The following is a 16,500-nucleotide window of genomic DNA, read 5'->3' as shown; positions in this document are numbered from 1 at the left end:
CTGGAAGAGATCTCAGAAGACAATATTCCAAATACACAGACTCATGCGGGAACCACAGCACAAGGATCCCTGGGATTCCTCCATGTTCACCCAGTATTTGAACCTGTTTTCCTAATTCTGCCTCCAAAGTCACACCGTGCTTCTTTCCCAAAGACGATCCAGCAGCACCCTACATCTTAATATCCCCACGTGTACCCAAATACCATCTAGTAAGGTCCAGGTAACTCAGGCTTTACGATCAGAGCAGGGTCTGAACCCCAGCTCCACCACTTAGCAGCTACCCAGTCTTGTACAACTTACATTACCCCTGAGCCTTACTGTCTTAAAGTAGTAAATAGAGGTGACCAGGTCCACCCCACTGGGTTGTCATGAAGATGAACTAATATGAAGCTGGAAACGTACCCAGTACCTAGCACTGGCATGCAGCACATCAGCACCCAGGGGCTTTCTACAAATTACTCCGTGGACTTTGCTGGTTGACAGGTCATTTTGCCCCTCTCCCATGACTTGTGCTTGGATAACAGGATCCCTTGCCAGCTTCAGGGGTGGGCCCTGATTGTACTCAGCCAACCCATTTGCCCCCTGCCTTTGCACTGGTTCAGAGACGGGTGTGGGACCTCAGACGGTCCAATCCGAGGGAAATCCAAGGCGTGTCCTGCTGACTGAGGAGGGAGGAGACTGGCACCGACCTCTGTGACCACCATGAGAATGCTGCTGACATCAGAGAGCCTAGATGGAAGGGTCCTGCCACCAGCTCAGGCCTCACCGGAAGCTAGCCTTCAGGTACATGAGCCAATCATCAATTTAATCGTGAACACCACTTCGCAACAGGTTTTCTGTATGTAGCAGGGATGTGGCAAAAGATTTTGTTGTAAAAGTCACAAAGCCAGCCCAATCACTGTTAATCCATCGGTGAAGCAATGCAGAGATGGAGGAAGAATGAAGGCTCAGCGTATTTCCACGGCTTTCCGACACGAGTGACGCGCTCTTGAGGTGAAGGCACGAGCAGCCATCACGCCCCCTCACCCCTTTGCACAGTTCTGTTCACGCCAGCTGAGTAAACTTTCCTGCTAAGACATATGAGGGGTGGCAGGCTGGGGGAGCGGGAAGGGGGGACAGCAATGAAAGGAAGTTTCTCTGGGGGCAAAAGTCCTGGCTTCATTTTCATTACCACAGGAAAGGAATCCAAGGAGAAATGTTCCAAGAGTGAGGAACAAAATAATCACCCGAGACTATTCGACTCTAATGACAATCCAGAACTCCTCTAATTTTGGTGTCACTGGGCACCTTGAGAAACCTGACCTACTTGAGATTAAATCGGTTGATCCGCATCTGGAATCTGTGGCTAGAATTCGAGGGGATCTGTGAATGTGGAAAGGAAAATAAACAAAACCATCTATTTATTTCCATAATGTCTACTTAAAATGTAACCTTTCCTGGAGCGGATATAGTTCAAGTGGTTGAGGGCCTGCTTCCTATGTATGAGGTCCTGGGTTCAAAACCCAGTACCTCCTAAAAACAAGACAAATGAAAAAAACAACTCTTACTGGGGAGTGGATGTAGCTCAGAGGTTGAGCGCCTGCTTCCCTTCCCATGTACAAGGTCCTAGGTTCAAAGCCTAGTACCATATTAAAAAAAAAGGAAATGTAACCTTTTTCCTTCTATTGTGAAAGTAGACATTGAACCACAGCAGTCTTAGAAGTATCTCAGTCACCAAAGAAGACACAAATATGTCCTTATCATATTCAGTAGTTACCAATACCTGGAAATATCGTTTATGCTCATCACAGCTTTGAAATTTGGGTTTTATCAGGCTATCCATTAGATGCTATTAGTTAATGGGCTTAATAAAGAAACACGTTACTATATCACAATTTTTAAAAATATTTGCTTAACTATATTCCAATACAATTAGTCTCCTTTGTGACCCTATGGCTTTTATGCACTTAAAAGCATTCTGAGGAAAGGTCCCCAGAGTTCGCAAGTCTACTGTACAGAAAGGCTGAAGGCCTCTGATTTAAGTCTCCATTGGGGATTAGTCCTACGGGCAGTTTTCCTTAAGGAGTACGGAAAACATCCTTCTGCTTCTTGGCACAGATGTGGACCTCATTTGGGCCACCACACTGAGAGACATTAAAAAGCTCCGCTCTCTCCTCTCCTTGGCACAATCAGTTTCCTCCATCTCAAATGCCTGATCCCTGCTCCTCTATCTGGAAAAACTCACTTGACTTCGAGACTCACTCAAACACCATGCCCCATACGACCAGCCCTTGGGGTGGGGGGCTTGGGCCCTCATCCTGCTGGGCCACTTCCAAAGTGCATGGCCTTGGGCTGGTCTCTTTTCCTCACAGAACCCCAGTTTTCTTATCTGTGGGGATGTAGACTGTACCTACCTGAAGGGGTCGACATGAAGATTAAATGAGTTAGTACCTAGAACTCGCTTAATTAGAGTAGCTCCTTGGCCAAAAGTGAGTTCCTCAAAACCTGAGCGAACGTCCTTTCCACACCCTCCTGTCGTGGCCTGAATCAGCCGCCCCTAAAGACGCACTGCCGTACTGAGCCCCGGTCCTGTGGCTGGGATCTGATTTGAACTAGGGCCTCTGCAGATGTCATCGGCTTAAGATGGGGCCACACTTCACGACTGGGCTGGCCTCATCGCTGGTGTCCTCCTGAGGAGAGGGGGATTAGGAGAGAGACAGGACGAAGACGACCTGTGAAAGGGGAGGCAGAGGTGGAACCCCATGGCACCAGAAGCTGCAAGGGCCAAGGAAGCCTTCCCTGGAGCCTGCAGGGGTAGCGTGGCCCTGCTGGCAATTTCAGAGAGAGAACTAGCCTCTAGCACTGTGAGAGAAGGAAGTTCTGTGGCTTTAAGCCACCTGTCTGTGGTCACACGCCCGAGGAAGCTGAGACACCTCCCCAAGGACACTCAAGGTCAGCCGTTCATTCCTGTCACCTTGCCTTCTCAGCAGGGGCTCTAACTGGTCACAGTCCACGTGTCTCTGGGGCAAGGTTGGGAGCCTCAGGTGTGGACGGCTGAGACCCCAGTGGCTGGTCCGGGCCCCAGTGCTGGGCTTCAGCGTTCAAGAGAGAGTCCTTCCCCATGTGCAGCTGGCCCATGCGCAGTGCTGATGCACGCAAGGAGTGCTGTGCCACGCAGGAGTGTCCCCCGTGTAGGGGAGCCCCACGTGCAAGGAGTGCGCCCCGTAAGGAGAGCCACCCAGTGTGAAGGAAAGTGCAGCCTGTCCAAGAATGGTGCCACACACACAGAGAGCTTACACAACAAGATGATGCAACAAAAAGAAACACAGATTCACTGATAAAGATAGAAGCGGTCACAGAAGAACAGACAGTGAATGGACACAGAGAGCAGACAACTTGGCGGGGAGGGGAAGGGAGAGGAATGAATAAATAATAAATCTTTAAAAGAGAGAGAGTCCTGGGTCTGGAGTTTGCTCCACCTGAGCACCCTGACATGCCGCCCGGCTCCTGCTGCCTACACCACCGCAAGTCCTCCTTGCCCCCAGCAGATGTCCCATGAACCACTGCGGATGTCAGGAAGGAGCAGGTGGCAATTTGAGGGCATTTAACTAGGGGACTTGACCCAGTCTGGGGGCTTCTAAAGACCCACATGAGGGGAGGGCATAGGACATAAGCTTGGGTCCTTCCCAGATCATTCCAGCCAGAATACTGAGGGAGGTTACTTTTTCAAAGCTCCCCAGGTGACTCTGAAAGGCAGACAGGATTGTGAACCACTGATCTAAGGCAATGGTTCTCAGGGGTGGGCCCCGGGCCAGCAGCATCAGTACCACCTGGGAGCGTGTTAGACACATACCCTCAGGTCCACTCAGACCTCCTGAATCAGAAACTCGGGGGGTAGGGTCGGCAGTCTGTGTTGACAAGCCCTCCAGGAGTCTGAGGCATGCTCTGTGGTGGACCCCGGTCTCCCGCAGCCATCATGCAATTCCATTCCTCAACCAGAGGCTGCTTTAGTGTAGGCTGACAGGACCTCGCGAGGTCAAGTCTGCTGCCACTTCTGGGCACTGCCATACACTTGGACATAAAGAGACAATGCCCTTCCTTCAAGTGACAGGCACGCAGGTCCACACACCTGGAGCTACCACAGCCATCTGGACCACGCTGGTGTGCCAGGGACGGCAGCGGGAAGGCGAAAGCACGGGGCTCCGTGCCCATGCTGTTGAGTCCCTGCATTAGCTAAGCGTGGAAATGCCTTACCCCCAGCCACATCGTCACGTGTGAGAATACACTTTCGAGCGCTTAAGCCACTTCAAGAGTCTTGGCATTGTGATCACAGCAATGGAATCTTCAAATGGCCTCTAGTTATCTTAGGAAAATTGTCTCCAAAATTCCCAAAACAAAGGAAAACAATTTTACTCTAATTTAAATAGCTAGGTAGGTAGATGTAGATAGAAATAATCAGAGAGGACACTGAGGGCAACTAAAACAAATCATTCAGGCACATAAATTACTAAAGACATTAGAAATAAAAGATCAGGGAAGTGGATGTGGCTCAGGCAACTGGCTCCTGCCTACCACAAAGGAGGTCACTAGTTCAGATTCCACTGCCTCCTAAAGAAGACAGAGAGCTGGCGCGACAGGCAGGCATGGCAAGCTGACACAACAAGAGACACAAGAAGAAAAAACATAACAAGAGATGCAACAAAGCAGGGAATGGAAGTGGCTCAAGCGATTTGGCACCTCCTCCTAACATCAGAGGTCCTGGGTTTGGCTCCCGGTGTCTCCTAAAGAAACAAGGAAGACGAACAGAGTCAGCGAGTGCCAAACAACAAGGGGGTGGGGAGAAATAAAATAAAATAAATCTCTAAAAAAAAAAAAAAGGCAAAAGGTCAGGGAGCTTGTAGATTTGAAAGGAGTTGCCTAAAAACCAAGGACAGAATAAATATGAAAGAATACGGTCTATTTTCTCCCTTAGAGCCAGTGAAGTCATAGGGCTCTAAACGTAGAAAATGGCTCTAACTGACATAGGCAGTTTGGATGTCCACTCACTTGTTCCAGGCTGGCACGGTGCCAGGTAGAAGGAATGAAGAGTGACCAAAATCAATAGCTCCTGCCCTTCAAGAGCTGAGTAAGGGAGCCCATGCTGTAAATGCTAGACACAAGAAGTACACAGAGCAGGAATTAGGAGGTTTTCACACTTCATTTCTAGAAGGGAGGAAAACCAACGCCAACTCACCAGGTAAGAAAAGGTGGGGAAGGGTCTTCGGTATCTCAGGCAGAGGACGCACATGCAGGGGGCAGGAAAGAGAATGATGCCTTCAGGGCCTGCCATAGAAGGAAGACTCAGAGGGCCCTGGATGGAAGGTGGGGAGCTGGTGGCGGGAGGTTTGAAACAGGAAATGAGGCTGGAATGGGATGCAGGGCCAGGTCTAGAAGGCAGGGAAGGAGGGAGGAAAATGGTGTCTAGGACAGAAGTCAGGAGACATGGGGCTCTGCAGTGCCATCCCTTCTCCAGGCCTCACACGCCTCGCCTGGAAAGGAAATTGGTGATGGGAACAGATGTCCGGAGACATCTAAGCCTCAACAGTGGGGGGCACACATTTAGGCTGTAGCAGGATCCTCTGAAAGTCAAAGAGAAGGGAGGGGAAGGACCTTTCAACAGGCTAATCTTAACACCCTCACTTGTTCTGCCCATCACCCTGTTTTCGGTACATTTATCCCTGGAAGGAGGGAAAAATGATGCCAAAAGGAACAGACATGATTTTCTGACTTCCACACAATTCCCTCTCTTTGGGTCTGTTTTCTCAGGAATACTAGCTGATCAAGAAAAAGTCAAATTGGTGAAATGACAAATGCTTGATGTCCTCTCCACCAAGTACTTAGCACACACATTTTCTCAACATTTGGTAGGGTCTGGGAGATCTTTTTCATTATAGCTGAATCTGTATTTCATTAAAATCAAAATACCTGTTCATTTAGAACACTGTCTGTGATTGGCTTAAGATCTACATGGATATTCCTAGTTTCTAAAAAAGGGAAGGGGGCGGGGAAGACCTCAATAGACCTCTTTATGCTACTCATCTGCTATAGCTGGGGCCAATAAAATTTTTCTATAAAGGGCCAGATCATAAATATTTTAAGCCTTTCTGGGCCATCCAGTCTCCATTAGAACTACCCAACTTTACCATTACAGTAAGAAAGCAGCCACAGAAGATATTAAACTAATGAGTATGGCTATATCCCCATAACACTTTATTCATGAAAACAGGCTGCAGGCCCCGATGCAATTCTACTAGTATTACTCTAAGTCACTTTTTAGATGATCAGTACAATGGTGTGACAGCAGCTTTACAAAACAACAAAACTACTGTAACAGTATCTCTACCTGGCCTGTCTGCACAGCCACAGGCTACGGCTCTCGCCCCAGCAAACTCTTGGGGGAAAACAAGGAGAGGGCAGGTGAAATCACAAAGCCTGGGGACTTCCAGGCGGGAACACACTCTCAGTCATTTCTGTCACTGGGCTTACCTGCTGCCATGGCCTTGATGTCGTCCAGCACAGGAATTGCTTTAGGTTCTATTTGTTTAAGAATCCCACCTCCTAGCAATGGTTTAATATCTAAATTCAAAGACACAAAAGACACAGAGAGGGCAGGTTCCATTTATTTCTCCACCTCTTACCACACATTCATCTCACACTATACGATTTCACTGCCTGAAAATCCATTTTTAGTCTCTCCTGCCACGAAATCCCATTTATCAGTGGAGACCCAGTTTAAGTGTTGGCTCCTGTGTGGAGATATCTCCACATTCTTCCAAGTCCTCACGCCAGCCGGCTGTCTCCCAGTGAACAATTAATCACCACAGACTCGGTACTTATTTGTACTGGGAACACAGTTGTTCACCATCTTGAGCCGTAACTGCTGGGTCCCTAATCTCTTCAGTGCCACAGAGTTTCTCAGTCGTGGAACTACTGGTATTCTGGCAGGACAGTTCTTTGTTGGGGGCAGGGGCAGTTGTTATAGGATGTTTAGAGCATCCCTTCCCTCCACCCACTATATGTCAGTAACACTCTCGGTTGTGGCAACCAAAACACATCTCCAGACTTTGCCCCTTGTCCCAACACTCACTGGTTTCTCTGAGGCGTGCCATTTCTGTCTTCGACAGCGGGAGACACACATTTCCCCTCACATGGGGAATAAAGAACAAGTGCTTGGGACTCACCAGGAAGCAAAAGCATTCTTACAAAGAATGCTGGATTTTAATCCCTGAGCAACAATTGCAAATTGTCAACGATTCCATGGAATTATTTTAATCTGCTTTCTCCCCCTCGGTTTCATAAGTAAACTGTAGGAAAAGCATACTTCCTTTCTCAGTCCGTGTTTTATGGAAGATGGCTACAGCATCATTTAAGCAAAACAAGCAAATTAAGAATCACACCCAAGGAGGTAACTTTATTTTACTCACTGTTCAGGTCTGAGAATGCCTTTTCCTTAGTGGTGTTATACTGCCCCAATACATATTTGATTTGCTAAAAAATAAAAGTAAAAAGAAATGATCCAAAGTCACAATAAAAACAGATTTAACATCCCATAAGTCAGTGGACTGGCTGGACCCCTGTCTCTCTACGTGACCTCTCATCTTCCGAGCACTTGGCCAGGGTGCATTCTCATGTTGGCGCCAGGGTTCCAGGCAGCAAGAGAGGGGAGAGGAGGCATGGATGTCGCACGGCCTCCGAGGAAGTCTGAGCTCAAACTAGCACGAGGTCACCTCTGCTGCTTCTATGGGTCAAAACAAGCCACGGGGACAGCTCAGACCCAAGAGGTTAAGAACCACACCTCCCCTGGGTGGGAGGCACCACAAAGTCTCCGTGGCCATTTGCACTCTCCCACGCGGGCCCCGGTTTAGTCAGTGGCTGTTAACCGGCCTCCAAAGGGGCTGCTTACCCTCCTGGCTACTCTGAATGGCTGGCCTGTTTCCCACACTCTCTCCAACACAGGATGTTATTTTTAAATAACCACTACCACTCTTCTCAGTGAGCTGGGCATCTCTTTTTGCATTTTCATTTATCCAATCACTAGAGAAAGGTTTAACATATTTTTATGTTTTGTGGCCAGTAGTATTTCTTCTGTAAATCATATACTCACATCTCACTTTTTTAAAATTTTGCTAGAGTTCTTCGTGTATTTTGAATCAGAGAAGTTTTCCTCAAATTCAGAGCAATTTACTACCCTTCTAAGAGTACAAAATTCCAAATATCCACCAGCTGTGATTGTTATCTATTTAATTTTTGCCAATTTTTTAAAGGGAAAAATGTCTTTGGTGTCTTCAAAATGGCAGATAAACATATAAATATTTATTCACAGATTGGGAAAATGAAACATTTCTCTCAGTGAACAGGCTATAAAACTATGGTAAAATTAACTTCTTCTGTCTCAATATTAAAAGCGAGAATGCAACTATGAACTAAAGTAGACATCTTATTATTCTTGTAACAAAAGAGCCTGTAACACTGATATAAAGATAGTGATCACCAGAGGTTCTGAGGGGAGGGAGAGGGAAGAATAGATGCAACAAGGGGGCATCTTGGGAATATTGGAATTTTCCTGCATGACATCGTCATGACAGAGACAGGCCATTATATATTTTGCCAAAACCTATAAAATTGTGCAGGGCAAACCATAATGTAAACTATAGACCATGGTTAATATCAATATTCTAATATGTAACAACTGTAGCACATTTATGAAAAATGTTGTTAATGGGGAAAAGTGTGGGAGTGGAAGGTGTGGGGTATATATGGGAATCCCCTGTATTTTCAATGTAATATTTATGTAGTCTCAAGTTTCTTTAAAAACAAAATTTAAAAATTATGTATTTAAAAAAAAAAAGCCTGCATTTTTTTTCTCATTTATTCCAACCACTTTATAAAAATCTATTAGTGTAATCTTTAGTGTTTTACTATTTCTTAGAGTATAACCAACTTGGAAGGACAAAGCCCTATGGGAGGAGCCTAAGGATTCTGGCAGACTCCATGTTTGTACCATGAAATCTGCACCATGTATGTGGGATCGTCCCTGCCCAGACATTTTTTCTTTTAACGTTCTGAATAGGTGATAAGTTGACTCAGTTCCAGGATACATTAAAAGGGTGTCCTCCCATCACTGCCTTCCAGCCACCCAGTTCCCTTCCCCCAAGATAATCTCTGTATGTGTGTGTATGCATCCTTCTCAAGGAATTTTATACACATATAAACGTATTAGAATGGGTATTTATAAAGCAGAAAGGTTGTCAGAATTTTCATTACAAGAGTAACCTCATGCAAACAATGGGGAGTTAACTAGATTGTTAAAAAGAAAGGATAATGGCACAGCACCCAAAGATTTTCCTTTCAAAGAAATCATGAGACAAATCCTTAATATTAAGTAGTTTTTACAATATTTACTATTTTATTGGGTTATATCTTTAGTAAAATAAAAACACCATTTCTGATGTTCTGACGTTTGAACTCTTTTGAAAATCACATGCTGGGCCTTTATTGCTTCATCTATAAAATTAAAAGATAATACTAGTCTAGGGTGACCCACTGGGGTTCCAGAAGGTCCAAACGAGGAACTCGGAGAAGGCAGCAATGCAGAGCATCAAGGGGCACTGGGACTGTAGCTCTTACCACTGGAGTTTCACTCAGCAGAGTCCGCAGGTCTTTCAGATTGCTGTCTGCCAGTGTCGGAACCATCTTGGCCTGGGTCTTCAGGTGGTACACTGCCAGAAAACTAAAGAGGATGCCAATGCTGCAGAAGAGGAAAAGAAGAGCGTTTACTCTGCCATGCCCGCTCCTCAGTCACCCGGTGGACCTTCCTGAGCAGAGACTGCAGAGGGACCTGATCCTCTTCTCCCCACCTGCTGTCTTCTGCACCTTCCCCTAAGACCTCACCAGTGACCACAACCAAAGTGTGGGTCGTGAACCCTCTCGGAGAAGACAAATATCCACGTAGGATGAGTTGTCATATCAAATGTGAATCATACGAATGAAGTGCTCACAACAGATTGTGGATGAAACAGAAATTACCAAGGTCTTAAGGCTGTGTCCCATTCCTGTACAACTGTAAATACATGTACACAACCTTATGTGCACACACAATGACATCAAACATGCTCCCTCACCGAAGATGACTGTAAAGAAACACACCATAATGAGTGTTTGGGCTTTCCAATGTTTTAGGTTTCTCTAATTATCTTTGTTTCTATGTTGTCCAGGCTGAGAACAAACATGAGTAACTTTAGCATGAAAATGCTGAGAAGCCACACACAAAAAAGCATATATAATCTATTATTCTATTTATATAAAATACAAAACCAAGGAAAACAATGGTGTTAAAAGCCAGTGGATATACTTGGGGGAGGGGTGGCAATGGCAGAGTGTTCTGTTGCTCGATCAGTGCCTTGACATTGTAGACATTCATACATACGTGCTTATGACATGGACACTTTTCTCTAAGTACAGGATACTTCAATAAAAAAGTTTCAAAAGTGTGATCTGAAAGACACTATGCATGACAGGCTGCTTGACATAATAAAAAACAATGTTTTGAGCCATCTCAAATGTCTGTACCTAACCATTCTTCATGTTTACTATCGATTAATATCCCTTGATTTTAATTAACTTGACCAATCATCTTGGCCTTTGCATCAAAGCCTTCACAAATTAAAATGTTTAACTTAAAATTGTTACTTGCCAAGGTCCTAGTGGATTTAACCACTAGATGGCAGCAAGGAATTACGTTAAATGCCTATAACAACCCGCTGCCTATTTAACTACAGGAATTAACCAGCATCCCGGTTTAGCATTCAAAATCCCATTGTGCCCTCACTAAATCCTTCAAGTCAGGGGAAACAGGACAGACAAGTCACCCTACTTATAGAGGTGCTGTATTCCAAGAAGCATCATTGCTGATTTCACTTACAACGCATGTTCCCACAGCCATATTACATATGTGCATTAGATTTCCCCTAACAAATTCAAAAAAGCCTAGAACTACTGAGCAATAAATAGTTCTTATGGTTAACAAGTTGTGATGGAAGGAGTACTAGACTAGGAACACAAGATTTGGGCTGCAGTCCCACTACTGCCACCAACTCACACTGGGTATACTTGAGAAAGTCAATTTGTTTCTCTGTGGTTCAGTATCTGAAAACTGAAATTCAGATTAGAGTAGGGTTGCTCAAGTTGCAAAACAGAGGCATACAGGATGTTCACAAATGCTCCAAGTTTTTTTTTTCCCTCAAATTCTGGCAATGATCTTAAAAGAATGAGTATTAACTCTAGGAATGATCTCTTTATAATCCAGTATTGGCGCGCAGCATCAGCCCTAGGTCTGTGTTGGACATTAATGAGTCAGGCATTACACTACATCAATAATACTTTTTTTACCTGATGCACACATTCCTAGTATAGGCCAAACGACCCCTAAAGTATGACTTTGAAGTAGTGTGAACAGGAAAACAAAACAGGAAGTTCTAGCAATACACCAAGAACTTTACTTACCATGTCAAATTAAAAATATTCTATACCGTGAGTTGGGATCACCATTGGACTATACTTCTACAGTATGCTTAAATTATTTTAGTCATTCATCATGCACCAGATTCATTTTGTCATATAAGAAGTCAAAATGAATGTGGAAAATAAACTGTAAGTCCATGTCAATTGCTCACTCCCTTGGCCTTTGTTGACTTCCCCCTACCCGTCACCCCCCCATTCCCCAGCCCCAGATAGGAAGAAGCACCTCGATTTGAATACCCAGAGGGCCCTCCCAGAAATTCTAGTAGAGTATTTCTTGTTTCATAATCTATTTTGTCTCTAATATAGCTCTATGCTTGATTTCCCCTCCAAGACTCTAATTCTTGAGGCCACTCAAACTGCTTCCTTTTCCATTTTGTATAATGCAAGGTCTCTTGACCACAGTGCATGGACAATGAACGTGGGTTCAAGGACTGGCCTTGGATTTCACTTGGTCCACGTACAAGACTAGCCTTAGATTTGGGTTGTCCAAGTTGGAAACTATCTTTGCTTCTTTATACAATAAATGCCTTTACTTCATGCTACATTAAGATCAATCAGCAAAGTGATTTTCAAAACAACATTTCAGTACAACAATGAATTTTAATGCAATACATATATAAAAATGACATTCTGCTATTCAATAATGCATCTAATTAAAATTAAAGTGTTGATAATAGTTTGTTAAAGTGTACAAACTATTTTGGAGTAGAATTTGGTAACTTTCAAAGTGGGCTTTCAGACCCATAGTATTTTGTGAATTTTATATTTAAATTAATGATGGCTAAGTTCAAGGGGCTTCACAGGCTGTCAGAAAGCATGGGCGGACAACATGTGTGGCAGAGGGGTTATAGAACTGGAAGATCAAAGGGGTAACTGGAGGCTTCTGGGTTTCTGTCAAGTGACATCATGATGGAATGCAGCCAGTATTGCCAACTCTTCCAATTATTAATAAAAACCCAGAAATGTGGATTCTTATGTAATATCCCTAATTTTTAAATATTAACAACTTATTTTTAAAAAACTTCAAATACTATGCAGACCAATTTATGGTTTCCATTTGCAATCTTCAGTTTAAACCTTCTATTTAAAGGCATCAGAGAATAAATTAGTTTCAGTGATACTTTTGGGAAATAAAACTGTTGTGCTTGTTGATTTAGAGAGATTCTTTACTGTTTAATGTATTTTTTTTTAAGGAGAAAAAAAAATTAATGTTTTGGCTTTGTTTTTTAACAAATACCAGCCAACTGTTAGGTAAATTTCCATTAGTATCCTCATATCATAATACCAAAAGAGAATAAAATTCTACCATCAGTTTTCTGGCATTTGACATAAATGCCTTTAAGCTATCAAGCGCATGCGCTTTTATGCAGTACAACTAAATATCTTGCAATTTTTAACAGAAGATAGGGATTTTTAAAAATTTTATGGCCTACTATAGCTTTATATCATCTTTATTTTATTACGGATAAGCCCATCTCCCACATATATATTTAAAAGCAAATATATTTAAAAAGTAAAGCTAAATCCTTTAAAATTTGTAACATTCTTCCTCCTACCAAGTCTGACAATGAAATTTGCAAATGAAAGTCAAATAAAGGCTTTCAGTTCGTAAATGACCTCTTCTATTTTAAAAGATTGTTTTAAAATTTTAATTTTAAATAACTAGCCCTCTCAGTCATATAAAGTTTCATGATTTTCAGGCATGCTATAGTTCCATAGCAATAGGAACTGACCATCATATCCTAATAAAAAATGAACTTTGAAAATATCCCATCTTCTAGAAAATGACTGGGATCCATTTTGACCATGATAATCTTTAGTCAAGCTGACTTATCGTACTCAGGGACTCAGAAATACACTGGAGAACTTAAGACAGTGACTTCTTTTTGTCTATAACTTTTCTTGAAATTCTGAAATATGCAGTGATGATAAGAGTAAAGGAAAGAAAGGAGAGGAAACTTGGCTTTTTCTGGAGCAAGACACATCTGCTGAAACGGTCTACAGGGAGAGGTGGAAATTCAATCTTCTGCTGATAGTAAAACAAACTGCATAAACATATGTCAACATCTATGGAATTTTAACATTCCACAGCTGCCTTTGGAAAAGCTCAAACAGAGAAAGAACGTGATCACGCATATTCCCAAAAAGGGAGGCTGGGTGGGGGAACTTTTTCCCTAACACCTATACATTTCTCAATTTTTAAAAAATTACTTTTTAATAAAAAAGGATAGATGAAAAGTTAAGAGTACTCAAGACTAATTTAAAAACCTGCTTTAATAGTAACACTTAGGATCGGAGCTGCAAAAAAGAATAAATATCTAGTCATTGAGCCCAACAAAAGGCAAACAAACTGCTCAAGGTTTCTGAAATGGTTACTTTTTTTTTTTTTATCACCAAGATGATTTATCAATAGCATCCAGCCCATGCGAAGGTAGAGGTAAGTCAGAACAGAACTCCACTATCACCTCCTTTTTTTTTCTCTTTACTGCTTTCTGATTTTATAGAGATCCTTTCCTCTCTCTCCTGTTTATCTAACTTCTGATTTTGTTGAAATACTTCCTTTTCCCTGCTGTCGAATTTTAATAAGAGAAATCTTCCACTCTCTCCTGGTCTTTCATCTTCTTAGCTAACTTTGAATACTTGTAACCACGTATAGTTATTATTCATCTTAAGATTTCTGAGCTTCTTGCAAACCAACAGGGGTTTCAAAAGGAAAACAACAAATTTCAAGGTAAGGAAGTTTAAACTTCTAGTCTGAATTTAAAGTAATAAACAAAATAAAACTTCATATACTACTCTCATTTAGACAGATTTATAACCCATATATAAAGTCAAGGTATTTTTAAAAATCAAACTAGATTTAAATTCGTTACAGCCTCAAAACAATTGATAGACTTTGGTTTAATTTAACTGAAATCTAAAACTGTGAATTCAAATTCATAAGTTTTACTTGGGTAGGAAAAGAAAAATATCTAAGAGACCATAGAATCACAGCATGTATTTTTTTTTTTTTAAATATTCTAAATTAAAATATACTTAGAAGGAAAAACTTATCTAAATTTGTTTGATGGCTCTGAGTTTTCAAGGATAAAAAATAATTAACCCTGGCATTCTTTTTTTATAAATGGAAGTCAAGTTTATTTTTGACTTTCTAACTTTATTTATATATTTTAATATTTTAAACATAATGTAAATAATCCAATCAGTTCCGAGTGACCTATAATACATGTAACACAATTAACTACCTACATGTGGCACAAATAAAAGACCAATTTCAAAAGAGAAGCCCAATATAGAATATATGGTTCATTCAAAAAAGCAAAAGCAAAAGCCTTATACACATATGTATGAAACATTCAGGTGAGTGAATAACTACATGCTATAAAGAATTTTCCTGAAATTACATCATAAGTATTTATACCAAATGAAAACTATTTACTTATTAGGAGCCCTAAGGGCAAGTATTTACGGATACCACTTTCTCATCCGAGCCTCATCTTTGATGTCTGGTATGTATGGACAGCAAGAAGCACAGATGTCCAAGTGCTTGGATGAATAAAGTATGTAAGTCCCAGGCTTACAGGAAATGCACAGGGTTCCCTGCTGGGGCTGAAAGGTATTTGGGCTGAAACTGATATTTTTCTGGTAGCTGGGGAGGAGGTAACTACCCCACAGCGAGAGGGTCTGTACATTTCTGCGTACTTCAAACAAAGCAGAGAGAGAGGCAGGGACATCTGGAATTGCCATAGACCAGATTCTAAACTGCCTTTCAGAAGCCACTGTAAAGAAATGGTCAGATTCAAATTATTGACTAAAAGGGAGAAAGGGAGAGGGGGAGAGAAGGAGAAAGAGAGCTGCCCACAGCCTGAGCTCACAGAGAGAACCCAGAGAGACGCTCCCTGGCCCACTTGCATTGGGATCCCATTTTCACATACATTGTTAAAGTTGGTTATTCCACTTTTTTCAGTAAAAGTATGTCTTTCTTCAAACAGCCAATGATGCGGAGTAAGTGGCCATGCATTTGGCTTTTGTGCGGATTTTTTTTCAAGTTAAATTTTTATTTGATTAATTCATTAGGTAATCCATTAGCCTGGGACATAATTCAAAAGAGACAAAAAGTCTCTATCAGGAAGATGTTGAGTTCCCGGCCCTCTCACACCCCTCAACTTCCTTCTAGAGGTTACCACTGTTGCCAGTTTCTTGCCAATTCTTCCACATATGCTCTATGCAAATATAAGCATGTTTATTTCCCTCCTTTTTTGTTTTTATGGTAGTTATCGTGGTCTGCACATGGTCTGCCACCTGCCTTTTTCACTTCCTAAATCTTGAGGGCGGCTTCATAGGAGCATGCCTGAAAGCTGCCCAGCTCTTTCCAATGGGTGTATCACATTGTATGGTCACTCCAAACCACACACCTTATCAGGCCCCTACTGGTGGACATTTGAGTTTTTTCAATCTTTTGCTATGGGGCTGTACTGGAAATCCTACAAGGGGGAAGGCATTTTAGAACGCAATGGACAGTAAGGACTGATTACAACAAATTGAAGTGATGCCACCAGAAATCAAGGCACAAACTTGTTTTTGACAGTGACTGTCAAACTTCTGTTTTTTCAAATCAGTAGAACTTCTTTTTTTCAAGTATTAACATAACACAGAACCTCAATATTAAAAAAACACAGCTTCTCTGGTTTGGGAAGAGGAGTAGGCAACAGGCATTGGAGATCCAGCTTTCTCTCCCTAACCTAAGCCTTCTAAAAAGTAATTAGAAATAAGTAAGTAAATGAATAAACAAAACCCGGATCCATTGCTTTTTTAAAATTTTATCCCTCCCCCCGCCTTGCGACATTTTGCTTGCTGTCTGGTCTCTGTGTCCATTTGCTGTGTATTCCTCTGTGTCTGTATTTATTTTTATTTATTGCCCCCGTACTCCCCCGCCCCCGCTTGAGGCTTGCTTGCTCTCTG

At 42.4% G+C, this 16,500-nt stretch overlaps 1 protein-coding gene across 10 annotated transcripts in view; it reads right to left on the bottom strand.

The window, feature by feature from the left end:
• PROM1 (prominin 1) overlaps positions 1–16,500 on the bottom strand; it is a 130,841-nt gene that overhangs the window by 40,010 nt on the left and 74,331 nt on the right. For all 10 annotated transcript variants that reach the window (XM_058300656.2, XM_071217197.1, XM_058300665.2 and 7 more), the window contains exons 5-7: positions 9,646–9,766; positions 7,443–7,506; positions 6,505–6,594 (exon numbers count right to left, since the gene is read on the bottom strand). In XM_058300656.2, the coding sequence (XP_058156639.1) occupies positions 6,505–6,594; positions 7,443–7,506; positions 9,646–9,766 (275 nt within the window). The remainder of the gene's footprint in view (positions 1–6,504; positions 6,595–7,442; positions 7,507–9,645; positions 9,767–16,500) is intronic.

Source organism: Dasypus novemcinctus, chromosome 1 (genome assembly GCF_030445035.2).
Source record: "Dasypus novemcinctus isolate mDasNov1 chromosome 1, mDasNov1.1.hap2, whole genome shotgun sequence".
Classification (NCBI taxonomy): Eukaryota; Metazoa; Chordata; class Mammalia; order Cingulata; family Dasypodidae; genus Dasypus; species Dasypus novemcinctus.
Note: the sequence above shows the minus strand (reverse complement) of the source record. Positions and strands in the feature narration are given on the sequence as shown.